The 16,496-nt window shown below is 37.9% G+C and overlaps 1 protein-coding gene across 2 annotated transcripts; it reads left to right on the forward strand.

The window, feature by feature from the left end:
- Nucleotides 1–3,213: 3,213 nt before the first annotated feature.
- On the forward strand, nucleotides 3,214–9,429 carry LOC145909295 (uncharacterized). 2 transcript variants are annotated; one of them, XM_082996683.1, is made up of 8 exons: nucleotides 3,214–3,356; nucleotides 6,071–6,243; nucleotides 6,312–6,465; nucleotides 6,539–6,581; nucleotides 6,774–6,939; nucleotides 7,328–7,491; nucleotides 7,557–7,731; nucleotides 8,407–8,560. In XM_082996683.1, exons 3-8 carry the CDS (start codon nucleotides 6,321–6,323, stop codon nucleotides 8,425–8,427), a joined length of 714 nt encoding a protein of 237 aa, XP_082852809.1. In that variant the 5' UTR covers nucleotides 3,214–3,356; nucleotides 6,071–6,243; nucleotides 6,312–6,320; the 3' UTR covers nucleotides 8,428–8,560. The 2 variants fall into 2 exon arrangements, with proteins under 2 accessions (XP_082852809.1, XP_082852810.1); XM_082996684.1 differs by lacking the exons at nucleotides 3,214–3,356; nucleotides 6,071–6,243; nucleotides 6,312–6,465; nucleotides 6,539–6,581; nucleotides 6,774–6,939 and adding exons at nucleotides 8,713–8,808; nucleotides 8,871–8,967; nucleotides 9,041–9,429 and having other exon boundaries at nucleotides 7,367–7,491; nucleotides 8,407–8,593.
- The last annotated feature ends 7,067 nt before the right edge of the window (nucleotides 9,430–16,496 follow it).

Below are 16,496 nucleotides of genomic sequence, written 5' to 3' on the forward strand. Positions count from 1 at the left end.
AAAATATTTTTGGGACAGAAGTTGTTGCTGTGAATGAAACTGAGAATTGGCGACAGTTGTTGTCAATCTCAATCAAAGTGGTGATTCCAAAGATTTGGTTCAACCCACAAACGGCTTTGACACCTGAAGAAATAAAGTTTAACTTTGTAAAATCGCTAAAATGACTGCGATGTTTTAGGTGATATTTATTGTAAACAATGCTCTTCGGTTCAGTATTTAAATAGTCAGTCCATAATAAATTAATAATTAATAAACAGTTTACCTTCTAGTTTGAAAGAGACCAAAGCGGCAAAAAGCCACAAAACGACATGAATTCCCTTCATATTAATTGGACTTAGTAGCATAGATCCTCCTGTTCAGCTAATCAGCACCACCGATTCAACAACTGATTATTAAATAACAAAGATCTGTCCATTGTATGCTGGACCCGGAAACGTAGCAGGTATATCGGAGCTTGAAACGGTGACGCGGCTCCGATTGTTTGCTCGTACGTCGTGTGGGGGTGACATAATTAACAATGGGCGTATTTCCGCATTGATAACAATTCTTGTTCTGCAAACTTTGTTAAACGAAATATCCGTTGCTGTCTCCACTTACAACACAATTGCTACTGTTTCATGTCTTGTACGTTTGACGTATTTTCTTTGTCGTTGAACGAAGTTAGCGGTGCTGCTTCCTGAATTGCAACTTGCACAAATAATACCAGCATACGGTCATACGCTTTACTCTGCTGCACAAGTTTTCATTGAAAAAAAATTCCTTTATATTTTACGTTGAAATTGATGAGGTCATGCTGCTATGTATTATGGTGGGTTCGATACTGAACATTGTAATTTGTATGCTTTGCAATTGATTTTATTGATGACCTTCCGCGGAATTATAAGTCGGCTACAGTAATTAATATCAAAATTTTCATACGTAAACTTGTTTGCAGGTCAATCATAAATCTAAATAGGAATTATTTTATTCCAAATCAAGCCGTAATGAACTCAAGAACTTTTTCATAGGTAAGGTTTTTGTATATCCCCACGACGCTGTGTATAAGCCGGCGTAGACGCACTGGCATTTCCCAAACGCATATCATGATTCAATATCCCCACATAAGACATCGTAACAATTAAACTGCAGGTAATATATCCAACCCAGATAAGTTGTTTTGAATTGCAACAGGAAAAGTCAGAGTTCTTTAACAGTCCCAGATGCAACACATGATGCGTAAATGTCAAAGTTTCTGTCATCTCATATCTCGGTAACATTTAATCTTTTTATATTTTTTTTAACCATACCGGCATTTGAACCTAGGACATCCTGGGCACGAATCCCGATCAGGTATTTTTACTTAGTATATGGGTCGGGCGCTTGACCAATGCTGTCAATCACCCGCTCGGTAACATTTAGACTTCCCGACGAGAATCTGACTTTACTGAATGCGACCTCAGGCGACCACCTTTGCATCTCCACACATTAAGTCGAAAACCTGGACGAGCTTGATCCTGAATGCCGTTCCACTGTCGACGACGCCTTCTTTTATAACTTCAACATCTCCCAATGCCCCGCTATAACCAACGTACAAATGATTACCTTTTTAAAGTTGAAAAATAATAATTTTTTGTTGAAAAACATTTATGCACAATAGAAGCAGTAAAAACTCATGGGAACTCATTGTAAACTTGGTCCAATACCAAGTTGCCTTCTTAAAACCTTTGAAAGAAGTTAGTTTGCTTTTTTTGCCTTTTGTCAATTTAGGGCAATGCGAGTTTTACTAAATTGATTAATTTGGGATCACGTAAGGCGGGTTTTTGGATGCTACGCGATATTCGAAGTTTTAGAACAATTAATTTAGTAAGTTGTAATGTAGGTAATTGTTACGTAGCAGAGGTTTGTAAATAGTTTGATTTGATCAAATGAGATCACGAAATTTCACGAAACAAGATATCTGACACCGCCATGACGTCATCACATAGGCAACCCCACGTGACTTGACTTTAATCGAAAATTACAGATCGCGTCTCTAAACCGATGAGGCACCCGATCAGTTCGGCTTCTAATGTTCTGATGATTTTGTGATTAAAAGGACGTTTATTAAACTCGACAATACCTAACCTGAATGGTGCCTCACAGATAGTAACACGTATGTAACGTGATAAAGATAACAGGAGATGTTTCGATAAATGTTTATGAAAAGTTCCTGAACAGAGGTCTGTGTGATGAGATGACGTTATTTGTTTTCACAGAATACCATTTGTTCTTCCGCTTTCTTATAAATTGCAGCTTGCAAGAATATTCTTGCCACGAATTCCAATCAGGTTTTCTTCTTTGTACATGGGTCGAGCGTTGGAACAATGCTGCAATCACCCGCCCAGTCCGCTGGCGCCACCTATTGGAGCGTTGTTTCATGAAAACGACTGCCGAAAGATTACGGAACAATGCGTAAAGATTACAAACCTTTTCACCAAAACTCTTGAATTTTTGTTGACAGCCAAAACATCCTTCAGAAATTTAGTTTAATTTCAAGTTCAAGTTCATCTCTTTGGCTTTTTATATGAAGAGAAGTTTTTTGGCATCAAATCCTTGCTTCACTGATTTTCATAGTGCATTCAATCCCACAATTTATTAATAACGGAAAAAAAAAAAACGTCAAATGTACAAGACATGAAACAGTTGTAATTGTGTTGTAAGTGGAGACAGCAACGGACATTTCGTTTTGCAAAGTTTGCAGAACAAGAATTGTTATCAATGCGGAAATACGCCCATTGTTAATTACGTCATCCCCACACGACAATCGGGGCCGCGTCACCGTTTCAAGCTCCGAAATACCTGCTACGTTTCCGGGTCCAGCATACAATGGACACCTGTTTGTTATATAACAACCACTCGAGATGGGTTGTGGCGGTTAGTTGATCAAATAGAATCTTTGATACTGAGTCCGTTAATATGAAGGGAATTCATGTTATTTGGTGTTTTTTGGCGACTTTATTCTGTTTCAAGCTAAATGGTGAGATATTTTATTTGTACTAAAACTAAGCAGGTGTCCTGAGAATAAAAATACTGGCCCATACTGTTATTAACATTGCTATGTTTAAGTATGGGCCAGTCTTTTTAATCTCAGAATTATGAATATGAGTAAATCGGTGAATTGTGTTCCTAAAGGTGTCGATATGCAAATTTAAATTTAAAGCAAACTCATTTCTTCAGGTGTCAAAGCCGTTTGTGGGTTGAACCAAAACTATGGAAGCAGCGCTACAATAGACATTGACAACGACTGCCGCGAATTCTCAGTTGCATTCACAGCATTGGCTTCTTCTCCAGATATGATTCATATGAGATACGGAAATCTTCTTGGCGACATCTGCACGGTTACAAAATTACTAATAATGTTTGTTTTCTCGAAACCGTAAATGCTGCAACACTTCTGGCAACTTTTTGGATCGTAGTAAACTATAATTGCGTGGATGTTTTGGTTGCAAAAGTAGTTCCTGCCCGATTACTGTAGCACTTTACTCCGCATAGCACCAAAACAATAACAAAATTTTATGTAAAACTAAACTAAGGGTTATTATGCAGCTTTATGAAGGAACTTCTACATCAGGAAATGTTCTGAGGAGATTTACTGGAGACGGAAAGTCGTCTGGTGTTAACAGGGTGACAGGAAACCGTTATCTAGAATGCGTTCTGACACAGAACCGCACCGGAACTCCAGTCCAATTTTTTCGGCGCACCGGTGAGAAATATTTGTCCACATTCCAGAAATGATTTTAAAATAATTTTTTTTTCTCGTGTCGTAATGGTTACTATAGTTACGCCGTAAACGTTTCGACCTCTAAGGTCTCATCGGTTCAGCTTGTTGTGACAATGAACTATCTTTGCGACCGAACTGGCAGGCAAATAGTTGCACAATCACTGCCATCCATTGGACACCAAACAAACTTGTTGTATTTTGAGACGTTATAATTCCCATGGACCGTTATGTGAACACAGAAATAACGTTACCATGAATGTTTTTTTGCAGTTACTCCTGCATGCAATCAACTATTTACTAATGTAAATACTGCGCAAGCCGTAAAACCAACAGACGGCACAGGATCACCGGACGTATGCAGTTGGATGTTTGATTTGCCCTCTCCTATGGATGTATATCGTCTTGTATTCAGACCAATGTTCCTTGTATCCGGGGCTTTTGTGTTTGTAAGTAAACTAAAAATAATGGTGATATTTACCGAACAAAATCAGATAATGTAGTTCTTGCGCGACATTGAAGAAAAAATTTAAATGAGCGCCACTAAAAGAACAGTAGAATAGAAAAACTCTAATTATTGTAATTTTCTTCATGACAAACAAACACGTTGGAAAACTGATTTAGGTTTACATATCTTAACGATGCTTTAGTGGTCACAAACTTGTGCAAACGCATTTGAAACCAACACAATTCTTAACTTTAGTTTGTTAAACCTGAATGATATTTTACAACTCAAAGTTACGCAGGTTTTCCACAAACGCAAATTAATGAGGGCTTAAAAAATACATTGTAACAATCAAAATGGAAGTAATAATTACAATGTATGTAATATTCCACCTTAATTCTTCTGATCTGCCATTGCTTCATAATTCCAATCAGGGTTAATTGATGTGATTGAAACACGATAAAACGTTTCCAATTCAATAGCATACAATGCAACATTTGATGCGTTAAGATTAAGGAATCAAAATGCATTGTTGTGATTCCAGGTGCAGGATGACGACACCGCAACGTACTTTGAAGGAGAATATGAAGATTACAACTTTCAGATGAACTTTAATGGCAGTTTCGAGATTTATGTGATGTCACCCCCAACAACAGCAAGAGTTTCTGTCTCAGTGACCGATGGTAAATTTTTAGTAAGAATGTTGAATAATTAATATCGACTTAAGCAATTACTACGGACAATGTTTCAAAAAAATTCGCAATTAATAATCTGTCCGTGTTTTTTCGCTTTTATTTTGCACTTGCTCACAAAGACGCTCTGATGAACAAATGTTCTCATGTGACAAATTTGTTGTTCAAAGAAATTTAGATTAATATTTTCGGGTTTAGTCATGGGGTAAATTTTCGTTTTTGTCCCCGAAAGTGAAATCGTTTAAAAGCAACGAAAAAACTTCACCCGTATTCAAACGTAGTTATTTTTCGTTTCGTGACAAAACAATTTACATTTTCTCTATGGTTATTTGTTTAAGGAACAAACTAAGAAATTTGTTTTAATTCCAGGAGCTACTGAGCTTGTTAATTTATTACAAAAAGCAAGCAAACCATAATAAAAAAATGGCAGATATCGAATATTAACTTGTTGACTAACACCAAAATTTAAACCTAAAGATTAAAGATTTTGTTTTCAAAAAGTTGTATGTTGACTCAAAACGAATTGTTTTAACCTCAGGATCTGTTGAATCGTGTGGGATCGCGGCCGCATTCGATATTGACGGAAAGCTGGTTATCGATAACACATGTGCGTCCATGGATGTGAGAGTGGGTCGAAGTGATGAATTATTGTTGTATCACACGAGTGGAGATATTGGAAGTAATAATTGCCGGGTATGTATTTGTAAATAAGATATTGTGTTTGCAAAACATCGTCAAACTTTTCAAATTGTTTGCTTATAACAAGGACGCTGTGAAGCCCCTTTCGCACTTCTCGTTTCCGAAACTACACTCATCCAACTCTTGCAGTCCCAACTCAGTTCTCTAGTTTTTGTCTAACATATTTCCAGGTTCACGATGAAGGAACCGATTTAACAACTTTCACCGGGATGTCTGGTGAAGTCCACATTGTACCAGCTGGAAGAAGTCAAACATTTTCCTGTTCGTTCTCAGAATTACGCACTTGAGAGCCGGTTGTTTTTAATATCGTAAAACGTAAGAAACAAATTGATAAGTTTTCATTTATTCTCATTTAGTTGTTTGTTTCGGATCGGGTTTTGTTCCAAAAGATTAAACAAAGGGAAACTTATGCATTCCTAATCGATTGTGTTTTAAGGAATTAACATTTGTACAAATAAACTTACATTGTAATTTAAACTGTATCTGTACTTTACGCAGCGACAGCTGGTTGTGAAGAATCCATCAGCTTTGATAATTTTCCTGCAACCATTGAAGATAGCGGCAGCTCCACTCAAAACTACGCCTGCAAAGTGGCTGCCACGGGCTCTAATGCAATCGATGTTCGAGTAACAACTCAACCAATCACACTTTCACCAGGAGCTTTGCTCAGTGTAAGTGATTTCTATGGATGCAAAAACACTCAGAACTCTTTGTGACTTTAGTTATGCTTGAAAACAAGATTAAACCGATGAATCCCAATGAACCTGCAATTTACTGGAAAGGACCAACCAGCGTTGGTTTAACCTCTACTGAACTCATGCAAACCACATTTTTTAACATCTACTACATAAATTCGGCAACTTCCGAAAGATTTTCCGCTCTTCTGGAGACAAGTAATTATTATTCTGAAATGAGCTGTCGTGATTCAACTGCATCGTTTTTAACCGAAACTTAATATTTTTGTAGTTCTTCAGGAAAAGATCTGCAGCATAGACGGAATAGAAATACCGTAAGTTGCAATGAATTAATGTTTGTTTACGTGTCTCAATGTAAAGCGTGCAACGTGAGAAGGCAAATGTAGTAATTGGAAGCATTTAGCAGATCAATATGCAGGGTGTGGCTCTGCCGCGACACCGTTACATCTAAAATATGTTGTAATTCAAAAGTGGTTTCTGTCATCTCATATCTCGGTAACATTTAGACTTTTCGACGAGGATCTGACTTCACTGAATGCGACCTCAGGCGACCACCTTTACATCTCAACACATTCAGTTGAAAACCTGGACCAGCTTGACCCTAAATGCCGTTCCACTGTTGACGACGCCTTCTTCAACTTCAACATATCCCAATGCCCCGCTATAACCAATGTACGAAATGCAACAAATAAATAATTACATTTCTAACTTAGAGAAGCAATAATGTATTTGTTTAAACATTTCAATATCATGGAAGCAGAATTCGTATCAACTCTTGGACGAATTCGTCCAATTTTTTGGCATCATTGTCCACCAGGTGGCGACAGAAACCCATGTTTAAACACATGTTTTTTTATTTTTATTTTGTTCACGTTTCAACTACATGGTAATTTGAATACGATGTCGCCTCCAATTGATTCCAAAACGGGTTTTCCAAATCTTTTTCCCCCGGAACAAAACTTCAACTTTACGGTACATTGTTCCTAATATTGCTTTGTTCTTTTCTTGGTGTTGGATTATCCTTTTGCTTTCTTGTTGTGTAAACCACGTGTTTTTACAGCCTGCAGGTTCTGATGTAATTGAAATGACGTACACGATATGGAACCAAAAACAAACGGATCTCTCAGACCCAGTGCAACGTTACATTCGATACGCCTTGAACTTTACATGTATATTTAACGCCACAGCTGAGTTGACATCCGTCAACATTCTGCCGCAGATAGAGTAAGCAATCGTTCCTTGTTCCTTTATAACTCTCACTTGATTCAACAATATTTGTTTACCCTCAGTGAAGTTCTGGGTGCACTGGATTCGGTTTCTGGGGAATTCGAAATGTCTCTCCAACTTTACGACAACGACGCCTTCTCTTCTGCTCTGGCAGCAGACGCTTCCATCACCGTTCCCGACTTCTTGTATGGAAAGGTTGCCCTTGATCAAGTTACTGACGAAGAGTTTGTTGTTGAGGTAATCTTGAACCAACTCCACTCAATTCGTGCTGTGTAATGCCTTCTTTCATTTAAGCTTGAAACGTGTTGGGCGACGCAGACCTCGGACCCCAACACAGAACCTTCTTACCCTATCATATCTGGACAGTACGTTTACTTTATATTATCTTATTTGATTATAGCGTTGAGGCAGCAACTTCAGGAAAATAACTAAATTTGCGAAACTGTGAATTACATAAAAGCACACAAAGGATAAACGAAATTATTTTGCATCCATGTTGAAACGAGATACCAACTGATTGTATGTAAATGTTCTAGAGGTCCCCAAATTGTGCGTGCATTAAGAACATAACAATTTAAACAAAAATAATTGTTATTTAAAAACATGATTTGTAAACTTTAATCGTTCTGATAAATAATGTAAAATATCAAGCTCCTGGTAAGATTTGAACTCACGACCCTTGGTTAAACAGGCACTATTCGCTACCAAAAGAGCTACAGGAGATTAGTGTGGTTTCACGGGGTATATTGTGGCCAACATACACTGGTGCGCAAGCGTACAACTTGCCAGGCAATCTCACGATTGCAGAAAACATTACTGAGTTGCTTTGAAATGATCATCATTTTTACGCTGATAACGAACCCTGGGTGATAACACCTGGTTGCAACTAAACACTCCACTGATACCTTACAGTTGTGCCGATACCAGTGGTGATGAACCAACTGGAACCAGGGAAGTGTTGAGAAACTTCCAGACCGATCATTCAACCTTCAGGTTTCAGACCTTTGTGTGGACCAACGTTAGTGACGTGGAACAAATGATTTTCGTTCATTGTTATTCAACCATTTGCCAGAATTCGACTGGAGACTGTGTTGACCCTGTAAGTATGCAAACCGTAACACTTCATGTCGGCGCCAACGAACACACGAGTCCGCATTTTAACGAAAACATGGTTTACAAACGTATATTTTACTTTTACAACTTATTGTTATTTTCCAGGGTTGTATGAGGAAACGTCGTTCTGTTGATCCAGACCACCACAGACGCCTAACATTCGGACCCATCAAAATCGCACAACCTGAAAATTGTTACAACGTAAGAAATAACAGTTGTTGAAATAATACTGAATAATTATAGATTTTTGTTTATTGTTGAAGGGAATGTGTTCGGACGTGTGTGAAATTGTTGAGGGAAAAGCTGAGTGTTCGTGTTTCGAGGGAAGAAAACTTACCAGAGGAGGCAAAATTTGCACAGGTAATGAAATCCTCAGCGATCCAAACAAGCTCTGAATACAAAGAAATAATATAACATGTTTTCGTGTGTTTAGATGTGGAATTGAAAACAACAGAAGAGATCAACTTTACATTTACTCTACTTGCTGTCGGGTTTCTTCTCCTTACCGTGGGAGTGATTCTGTATTTCATTCCCAAAAAACCTTCCGTGTATAACGTTATATAATCATCTGCAAGAGGGCGCACGTGCACAAACAAACAAATTGGGTTGGAAGGTCATGCTTGCATAAACTCTACGTATTCCACTGTTAAATTTAAACTTCCAGAAAACGGTCATGCTTCATATAATCTAGTAGTTTGGATTCAAATATCTCCACGTGCTCCTTTACACGATGTTTAACTTTTTATATTATACGGATCAATGGGAGGATGAATTCCTACAAAGAACAAGAATTTATTTGCTAATATTTTATGCATATTTTTGGCGCCTTGTTAATTTGGGGCGACTGGAATAAAATCAATTGGACAAAATGAGTTTTGTGTAATTTGTATAATTGTAGGGGCCAGGTTTAATAACAACATAGGAAGGGTAAGCGGAAAGTTTGTGTGGTAAAGTTGCGTCACGCAGTCAAACGTTAATACTTACAACTACCAGCGTGAGTGACAGGAAATTTATTTTGTATCACGTCGAACGTCGAAAGGTTTTGACAACTTTTCCGCAGAACCAACAACTGAACTGTAATCAATAAATGGAGAATTACGCTGAACATGAATAGAAAAGTTGGAAACTAAACTTGGGCAAAATTTAGCACCATACCGGTTTTTGTCAGCGAACACACGAAGATCCTTTTGTTTACGTCCTTGTCGCAGTAAAACATACAGCTTAACTTAATTTACGCCTTATATCCCTCTAAAGAAACAAATCCAACACCAAAACCACCGTCCAGACCTCCAGTCTTATACACAGCTTTCTTGTTGCAACTCAGTCACAACTAAAATGCGAGCATGCGGTTCAGATTTCAAAACAATGGACGTGACGTACACTGTGTATTGTTACGTATTTGCAACAACGTGGTCATGATAACATTACACAATAGCGCCACCAGCGAGAATCTACATCCACTTTTGGTTTGCAACATCATTATCAATCAAATATATTTATCATTAGCAACAATATTTTTGCCGGCATGGCGGAGTGATAATAAACCTATTTCTTATATTGTTTTTTCACTGGCATAATTATCTAATTCAATAAATCTTTTGTTTCCCACCGAGCCACAAGGTGTGTGTGATAAGAAAGATGATTTAATGGTTGAGTGAAATTTAATGCATGTTTTGAGGTTGGGCATAAAATATCACCTTAAAAGGAAGTTGAACTTTTCTGCATGGTCCAATTGCCTGAAACCCTTTTACTTTACACTTTGTACTATACCATATGGTGTTGTTTTCTAAACATTCTTCAACATTTGATAGTAACAAAGGAATGTAGCATTGTATTTGCTGTGCACTACCACATATGGTATTAGCGTACAGTAAAGGTGTTTCAGGCAATTGGTCCATTCCTCGCAGTGCAGTACCACATATGTCACACGATATATTGTATAAACCTCTACTACATTTTTAAGTTATCCAACAACATTCGATATTCGACCAGATAAGCGCTTTTTCCGATACCAGTCAACATAATTAAAAGCTAAGGAATTCTTCAAATCCATTCAAATTATGTTTATTTTGCGAGAAAAGCAACTACGCGACGAACAAAAAACAAGGAAATGAAATGGCATGGGCACCGATAAAACCATAAAGGTTATCGAGTCAGGCGCCCAAGTAAAGGTGATTTCCTCACGGGGAATCACCGTTTGTCGTAGGATCGCAGCCAGTCGCATTGTGAGGTGATGGGTTGCGACAAGCTGCATGTGACGAAAGGTGGCCACCCGGCCGTGCCGAAGCAAAACCCATCGAAACGCAAACGCCAACTCGGTTCTCAGAACGATTCCTTTGATCCACATCGACAGACCTTTAAACGTCCCGAGGACAGTCCAAACGTGGTGGTTTTGGTTGGAGATGGTCGGGATCGTATGAAGGTTGCGCTTGTTGAATCATCGTAGGTCTTGATGATATGTTTAATGTATTATAGTAGGTTTGATAATGCTCCCCCGAGGTTTGTTGAAACAAATAAAAGCAAAGTGTTGTATTTCTATCCCAACATTAACGGATAACTCGTTTTTTGCAACAGCGAAAAAGCCAGTTTCACACAAGTGTGATGGGACAAAGTGAATTAAAATCCGTGAACTCAGACGTTGGTAGATACAAAGGCTATAAAAGTAAACTTGCGTCGCCCCATCCGGGAACCAACCGGTGATCACGTGCAAAAACTTGTCGTCACTCATTCTGAAACTAAATCCGTTTCACACTATTAACCTTAAAGCACAATAATGATATTGGAGTGGACATTCGTCATTAAAAAGTACATGACGTCACTCAGTATGCAATGTTGCTGCGTCAGTAGGTGGGCGTAAGTTCCATGCGTACATGCAACGTCGGTGCTGGATCCGGTTCTGCTTGGTAGTGGCAAATAGTTAAGAATAAGTGCTGAGCGTTGAACAGTTACAAATAACCTCGTGAAAATATGCGTTTAAAGCTTTCTGAGATTCGGTTCCTTTTTTAACAGTGTTAACAAAAAGTTTTGTGACACAAAAGGCGTAAATCGCACGATAGACGAGATCGTTGCCGGTTCGATAAGTGTTGACGACATCGAGCCTATTAGAGTAACTGAGCGCGATGGAAAGTATTACAGCTTGGATAACGGACGACTATACGTGTTTCGGGTTTTGGAAAAACGTGGAATACTGGAAGACATTGACGTACAACATCCTTGTTCTTGGGATGACAGAAAGTTTACAACCAAGAACGATGGCTACAAAATCAAAGTTCGCTTTGGATTTTACTCGCGACCACACTTTTTAATGTGCGTATGACACGGTCATGACAACTTTCCGTAAAACTAAAGGTACATCTACAACAAACATATATCCAAAGTTTTTCGGTTCTACGTGAACTAAAAAATGAAGAAAACTCCACGAAAAGTAGCGGCGACCAAAAATCGTAAACCTTTTGCGCTGTGGCGAAAATGACATCACACAAGGCGCTCGCGTCTAAAAAATGCATTGTTTAGATAGGAGAAGGCGCCTTTTTTTGCAGATATCGAATTGTTTCAAACATAGGAGAATCCACAGATTACGTCACCGTAAAGGTCAGGACAGGGTTTTGCATCACACAAAAATTTGTCATTGTGACGTCACGAATCAAAGGCTTATTTTCCCTAATTAGCGGAAGTCCATTAAGGTATAGCAGAAACGACGTAACTGTGAGTGGACAAAACGACAATGCTAAACTAACGGTTTGTCTCTGTCGTGTTTTCAAAAGTTCACGTATCACGTTAGCGATCATAATGCTGTAACAACAAGAACACCCTGTCCCAGTAACTGTTTTATTATTACGCAACTGAATAAGACATAATAGGTCGAACAGCGGCCATCTGTCTTCAGCTTAAAATTAACATAAAATCCGTTTATTGCACTTGTTCACTTTTTGTCCCCTGTTTAATGCAATATTTTGCTAAACCAGTTTTACAATGTTTTCCATTCCTACGCATAAGCACTCGCGCACGACCAAAACAATAATCTCGCTTTCGCACGATTTCGTTCGAAGCGGCAAAAATGCGACTTTGATCAACTGTATCTCAGAAACCAGTCGTCGTATCAATCTATTTTTTTCGCCAAAAATGTTCTAAAGTGATGAAAATCTCTTAGTTTGATTATTAACATGTTTTATTTTTACGTGTCATATGCACTTTAAACCCTGGAGCCACCGCAACAGCACGATGATTTCATGCCTAATATAATAATAATAACGTTGTTTTCGAAAGTTGAGATTCTGGGTCTCTTTTCGAGTCACGAAGCTAAGATCAGTTGTCACCTACTGGGGTGCCGCGAGCCTTTTCCATATTCACTGCGATATAAAAACTTTTATGCTAATTATTTTACAAATACCTACATTTCGCTTCAATCAGTCAATTCGAAACTGCAGTCGACTAGTTGTAGAATTTAATGCAAATCATATAGGCCTCGCAAAATCTTACGCCTTTTGGTGCTGCAGCATCCAAAAAAAATCTTAGGAACAGAGTGGTTGTGGATACGTTTTTAACACAAAAATCTTACCAAGCAATATAACAATTTTTCTGTCGGCACTTAATTATTTGACAGTTACGAAATTTTTCATTTTACACTTGCCCTATAAATCTTGCTAAAGTACTGGGGTGCAAGTTTTATAGATCCATAACAGCATAATATACGCATTGACACTTGATCACGGCACAAACTTGTTCTAACATCAATATGGCCCGATGACAGTTAAGTAAGCTTCAAATGTTTGTGAATTGTTTTGAATAATTTGTCATTAAAAGATATCAGAATTCTATTTATATAACTGGCATTGTTAAACCTTTTTTGAATAAAATATATTTCCCAGTTTTTTAAGTTCAATTTTTTTGTTATTTGAGGAACGCTGAAATGATTGGGGATGTGGATAGAAACGAAATACAACCCAACTGCGCTATTTTATAGAGTGTATTTTGTTAAATAGGCCACAATATTCACATGATGAACCCTAATTTAAAATAATTTCTGAAAGTGCGAAAAAGCGACCCTGTAACCTAAACAGGAAAGGCTCTACTGCTACAAAGTCATGTATGCGTAGCCTATATCCCTTTTGTCTGCTATGAACGATATTCTCCACCACATATCGTCTTTTGGTTTTTCTAATGCAAAGTTTCTCAAAGATTGTGTCTCGAAAGTTTCGCTGATTACGACTAAATTTTAAAAATGTTTGGCATTTGTCGGTAAAATTGAAATATATGAGAACGTTATATATATGAGCTTCTGTGTTAGCACTGTACTTATTGGTGTAATCGCCTCTTTCCTTCTTGACGAACAAACAATATTGAAAGTGCGGGTTACTGCGGAGTTGAGGGTATACTTAGCCCATATGGACAAGACAATTGCTTCGCAGCAAAGCCCATGCATGCTGTTGTGTATATACATGTATTGAATTAAACTGACTTATACGTGATGACTACTGCCTGTAGCGTTGTTTCAACATTTAAAATTAAAATGATTGTGACGCAATCTGATCCAGAGGATCCAAGTGTGCTGTTCCTAAAAATTTAAAACAATTCCGTTATGCCGCAAATGGATTGTATATTTTAGGAAAGATAATTAACAGGTATTGTTTTGTTTTTATTATGCCGCAGTTGCTTTTCGGTTGAATAAGGCTTGTATACATGAGAACAAAACCTACACAACGCACATTGCAGATGTATCGCCAAATGTTAATTTACTTAGAAAAGCAAGGTAGCTGTTGTTCAAACAAACAACCAAATACACCCACTCCTCTCTTTATTTAGTTGGGTTCAAAACATGATTCCCTTGATGTTTTGACCGAAAATCTATTGCAGAACAACATTGTGGAAAACATCATAACAAACTAAAACAGCCAATAAGCGTTTTGTTGGTGCCAGAACCATTCCAATTTTCATTCAGGTTTTGTTTACTCACGTGTTTTCACAGGTCGAAAATTAGTACCGGCCGCTAGTCATTACAGTAAGTGCTTTTCGGTTCTTCATTTCCGTAAGAGTTTGCTCTTGATATTGTTCATTGACGGCGGAAAAACTACAACAGAAAACCTCACTATTTTTGTTGTTTCGTTTACAGAAAGCTTGCGATTGTTTTTTTTTTGCAAAAAAAAGTTACAAACTGACCTTGTTCGTGCAAAGCTTCCAAAAGACGGGTGAAAGTAAACTCACCATTAGAAAGAACTTCAATTGTCAGATTTTGAGGATTTCGACATCTACTTTTAGTCGCGTTTTATTTGAGTTCAACCTGCGAGTCATCTGCACCGTTGGTATAAATGTCAGTGGACAAAAATATAACACGTGGTATGCTGCAATATTTACGCGTTGTTACGCATATCGCACGTTGTGATGTTGGTGTGCAGCGCTCCTAGGTGGGCTATTCCTTATGCCTGATTTAATAAACGATTTATTAGGGGTTACAACAGTTGTCACGTTGATGTATTAAAATTATTGCCAGAAGAGCCGTCTAGCAGCAATAAAACATGCTTGGAAGCATCAGTGGTAAATTAATTTATCTAAATGCTCAAATTAAAACAAAATGGTAGAACAACGCCTGTTTTAAAGTGCATACATGGCACGGTCATAGCAACATTGCGTATAACTAAAGGTACATCTACAACAAACATATATCCAAAGGTTTTCGGTTCTACGTCAACTAAAAAATGTAGAAAACTGCACGAAAAGTAGCGGAGACCAAAAATCGTAAACCATTTTCGCTGTAGTGAAATTGACATCACACAAGGCGCTCGCGTCAAAAAAATGCAATGTTTAGATAGGAGAAGGCGCCTTATATTGCAAATATCTAATAGTTTCAAACATAGGAGAATACACAGATTACGTTACCTCAAAGGTCAGGACAAGGTTTTACATCATACAAAAATATGTCAATGTGACGTCACAAACCAAAGGCTTATTTGTCCCTGATTATCGGAAGACAAAAGGGTATAGCAGCAACGACATTACTCTGCACTTCGATAAGACGGGGATGTTGCGTTTCTTTGCTCAGTGACATCACATAACGCAATTTTGGGTGTGATGTCATAAGATCGTCAAACGTTTTTAATTGTTTGCTTTCTGATTTGTTTGCTTTAACAAAAACGCTGTGAAGGTCCCTTTCGCACTTTTGGGTTTGAATATTGTTTCCAAAACTAAGCACATCAAACTCTTTCAGCCTCCACTCAGTTCTCTAGTTTTTCTCTAACATCTTTCCAGGTTCATGATGAAGGAACCGATTTAACAACTTTCACCGGGATGTCTGGTGAAGTCCACGTTGTACCAGCTGGAAGAAGTCAAACATTTTCCTGTTCGTTCTCAGAAATACGAACTGGAGAACCCGTTGTTTTTAATATCGTAGAAAGTATGAAAAAATTGATAAGTTTTCAATTATTCTCACTTAGTTGTTTGTTTTGGATCGGAGTTTGTTCAAACAGATTACACAAAGGGAAACTGATGCATTCCTAATCGATTGTGTTTTGAGGAATTGACATTTGTACGAATAAACTTAAATTGTAATTTAAACTGTTTCTGTACTTTACGCAGCGACAGCTGGTTGTGAGGAATTCATGAGCGTTGGTAATTTTCCTGCAACCATTGAAGATCGCGGCGACTCCACACAAAACTACGCCTTCAAAGTGGCTGCCACGGGCTCTAATGCAATCGATGTTCGTATATCAACTCAACCAATCACACTTTCATCAGGAGCGTTGCTGAGGGTAAGTGATTTCTCAAATATGCTTTATAAACGCAGGTAATAAAATCCTCAGCGATCCAAACAAGCTCTGAATACAAAGAAATAATATAACAAGTTTCCGTGTGTTTAGATGTGGAAATGGAAACAACAGAAGAGATCAACTTTACAT

The sequence above is a fragment of the Ascidia mentula genome, chromosome 7 (assembly GCF_947561715.1).
Source record: "Ascidia mentula chromosome 7, kaAscMent1.1, whole genome shotgun sequence".
In the NCBI taxonomy this organism is placed as follows: domain Eukaryota; kingdom Metazoa; phylum Chordata; class Ascidiacea; order Phlebobranchia; family Ascidiidae; genus Ascidia; species Ascidia mentula.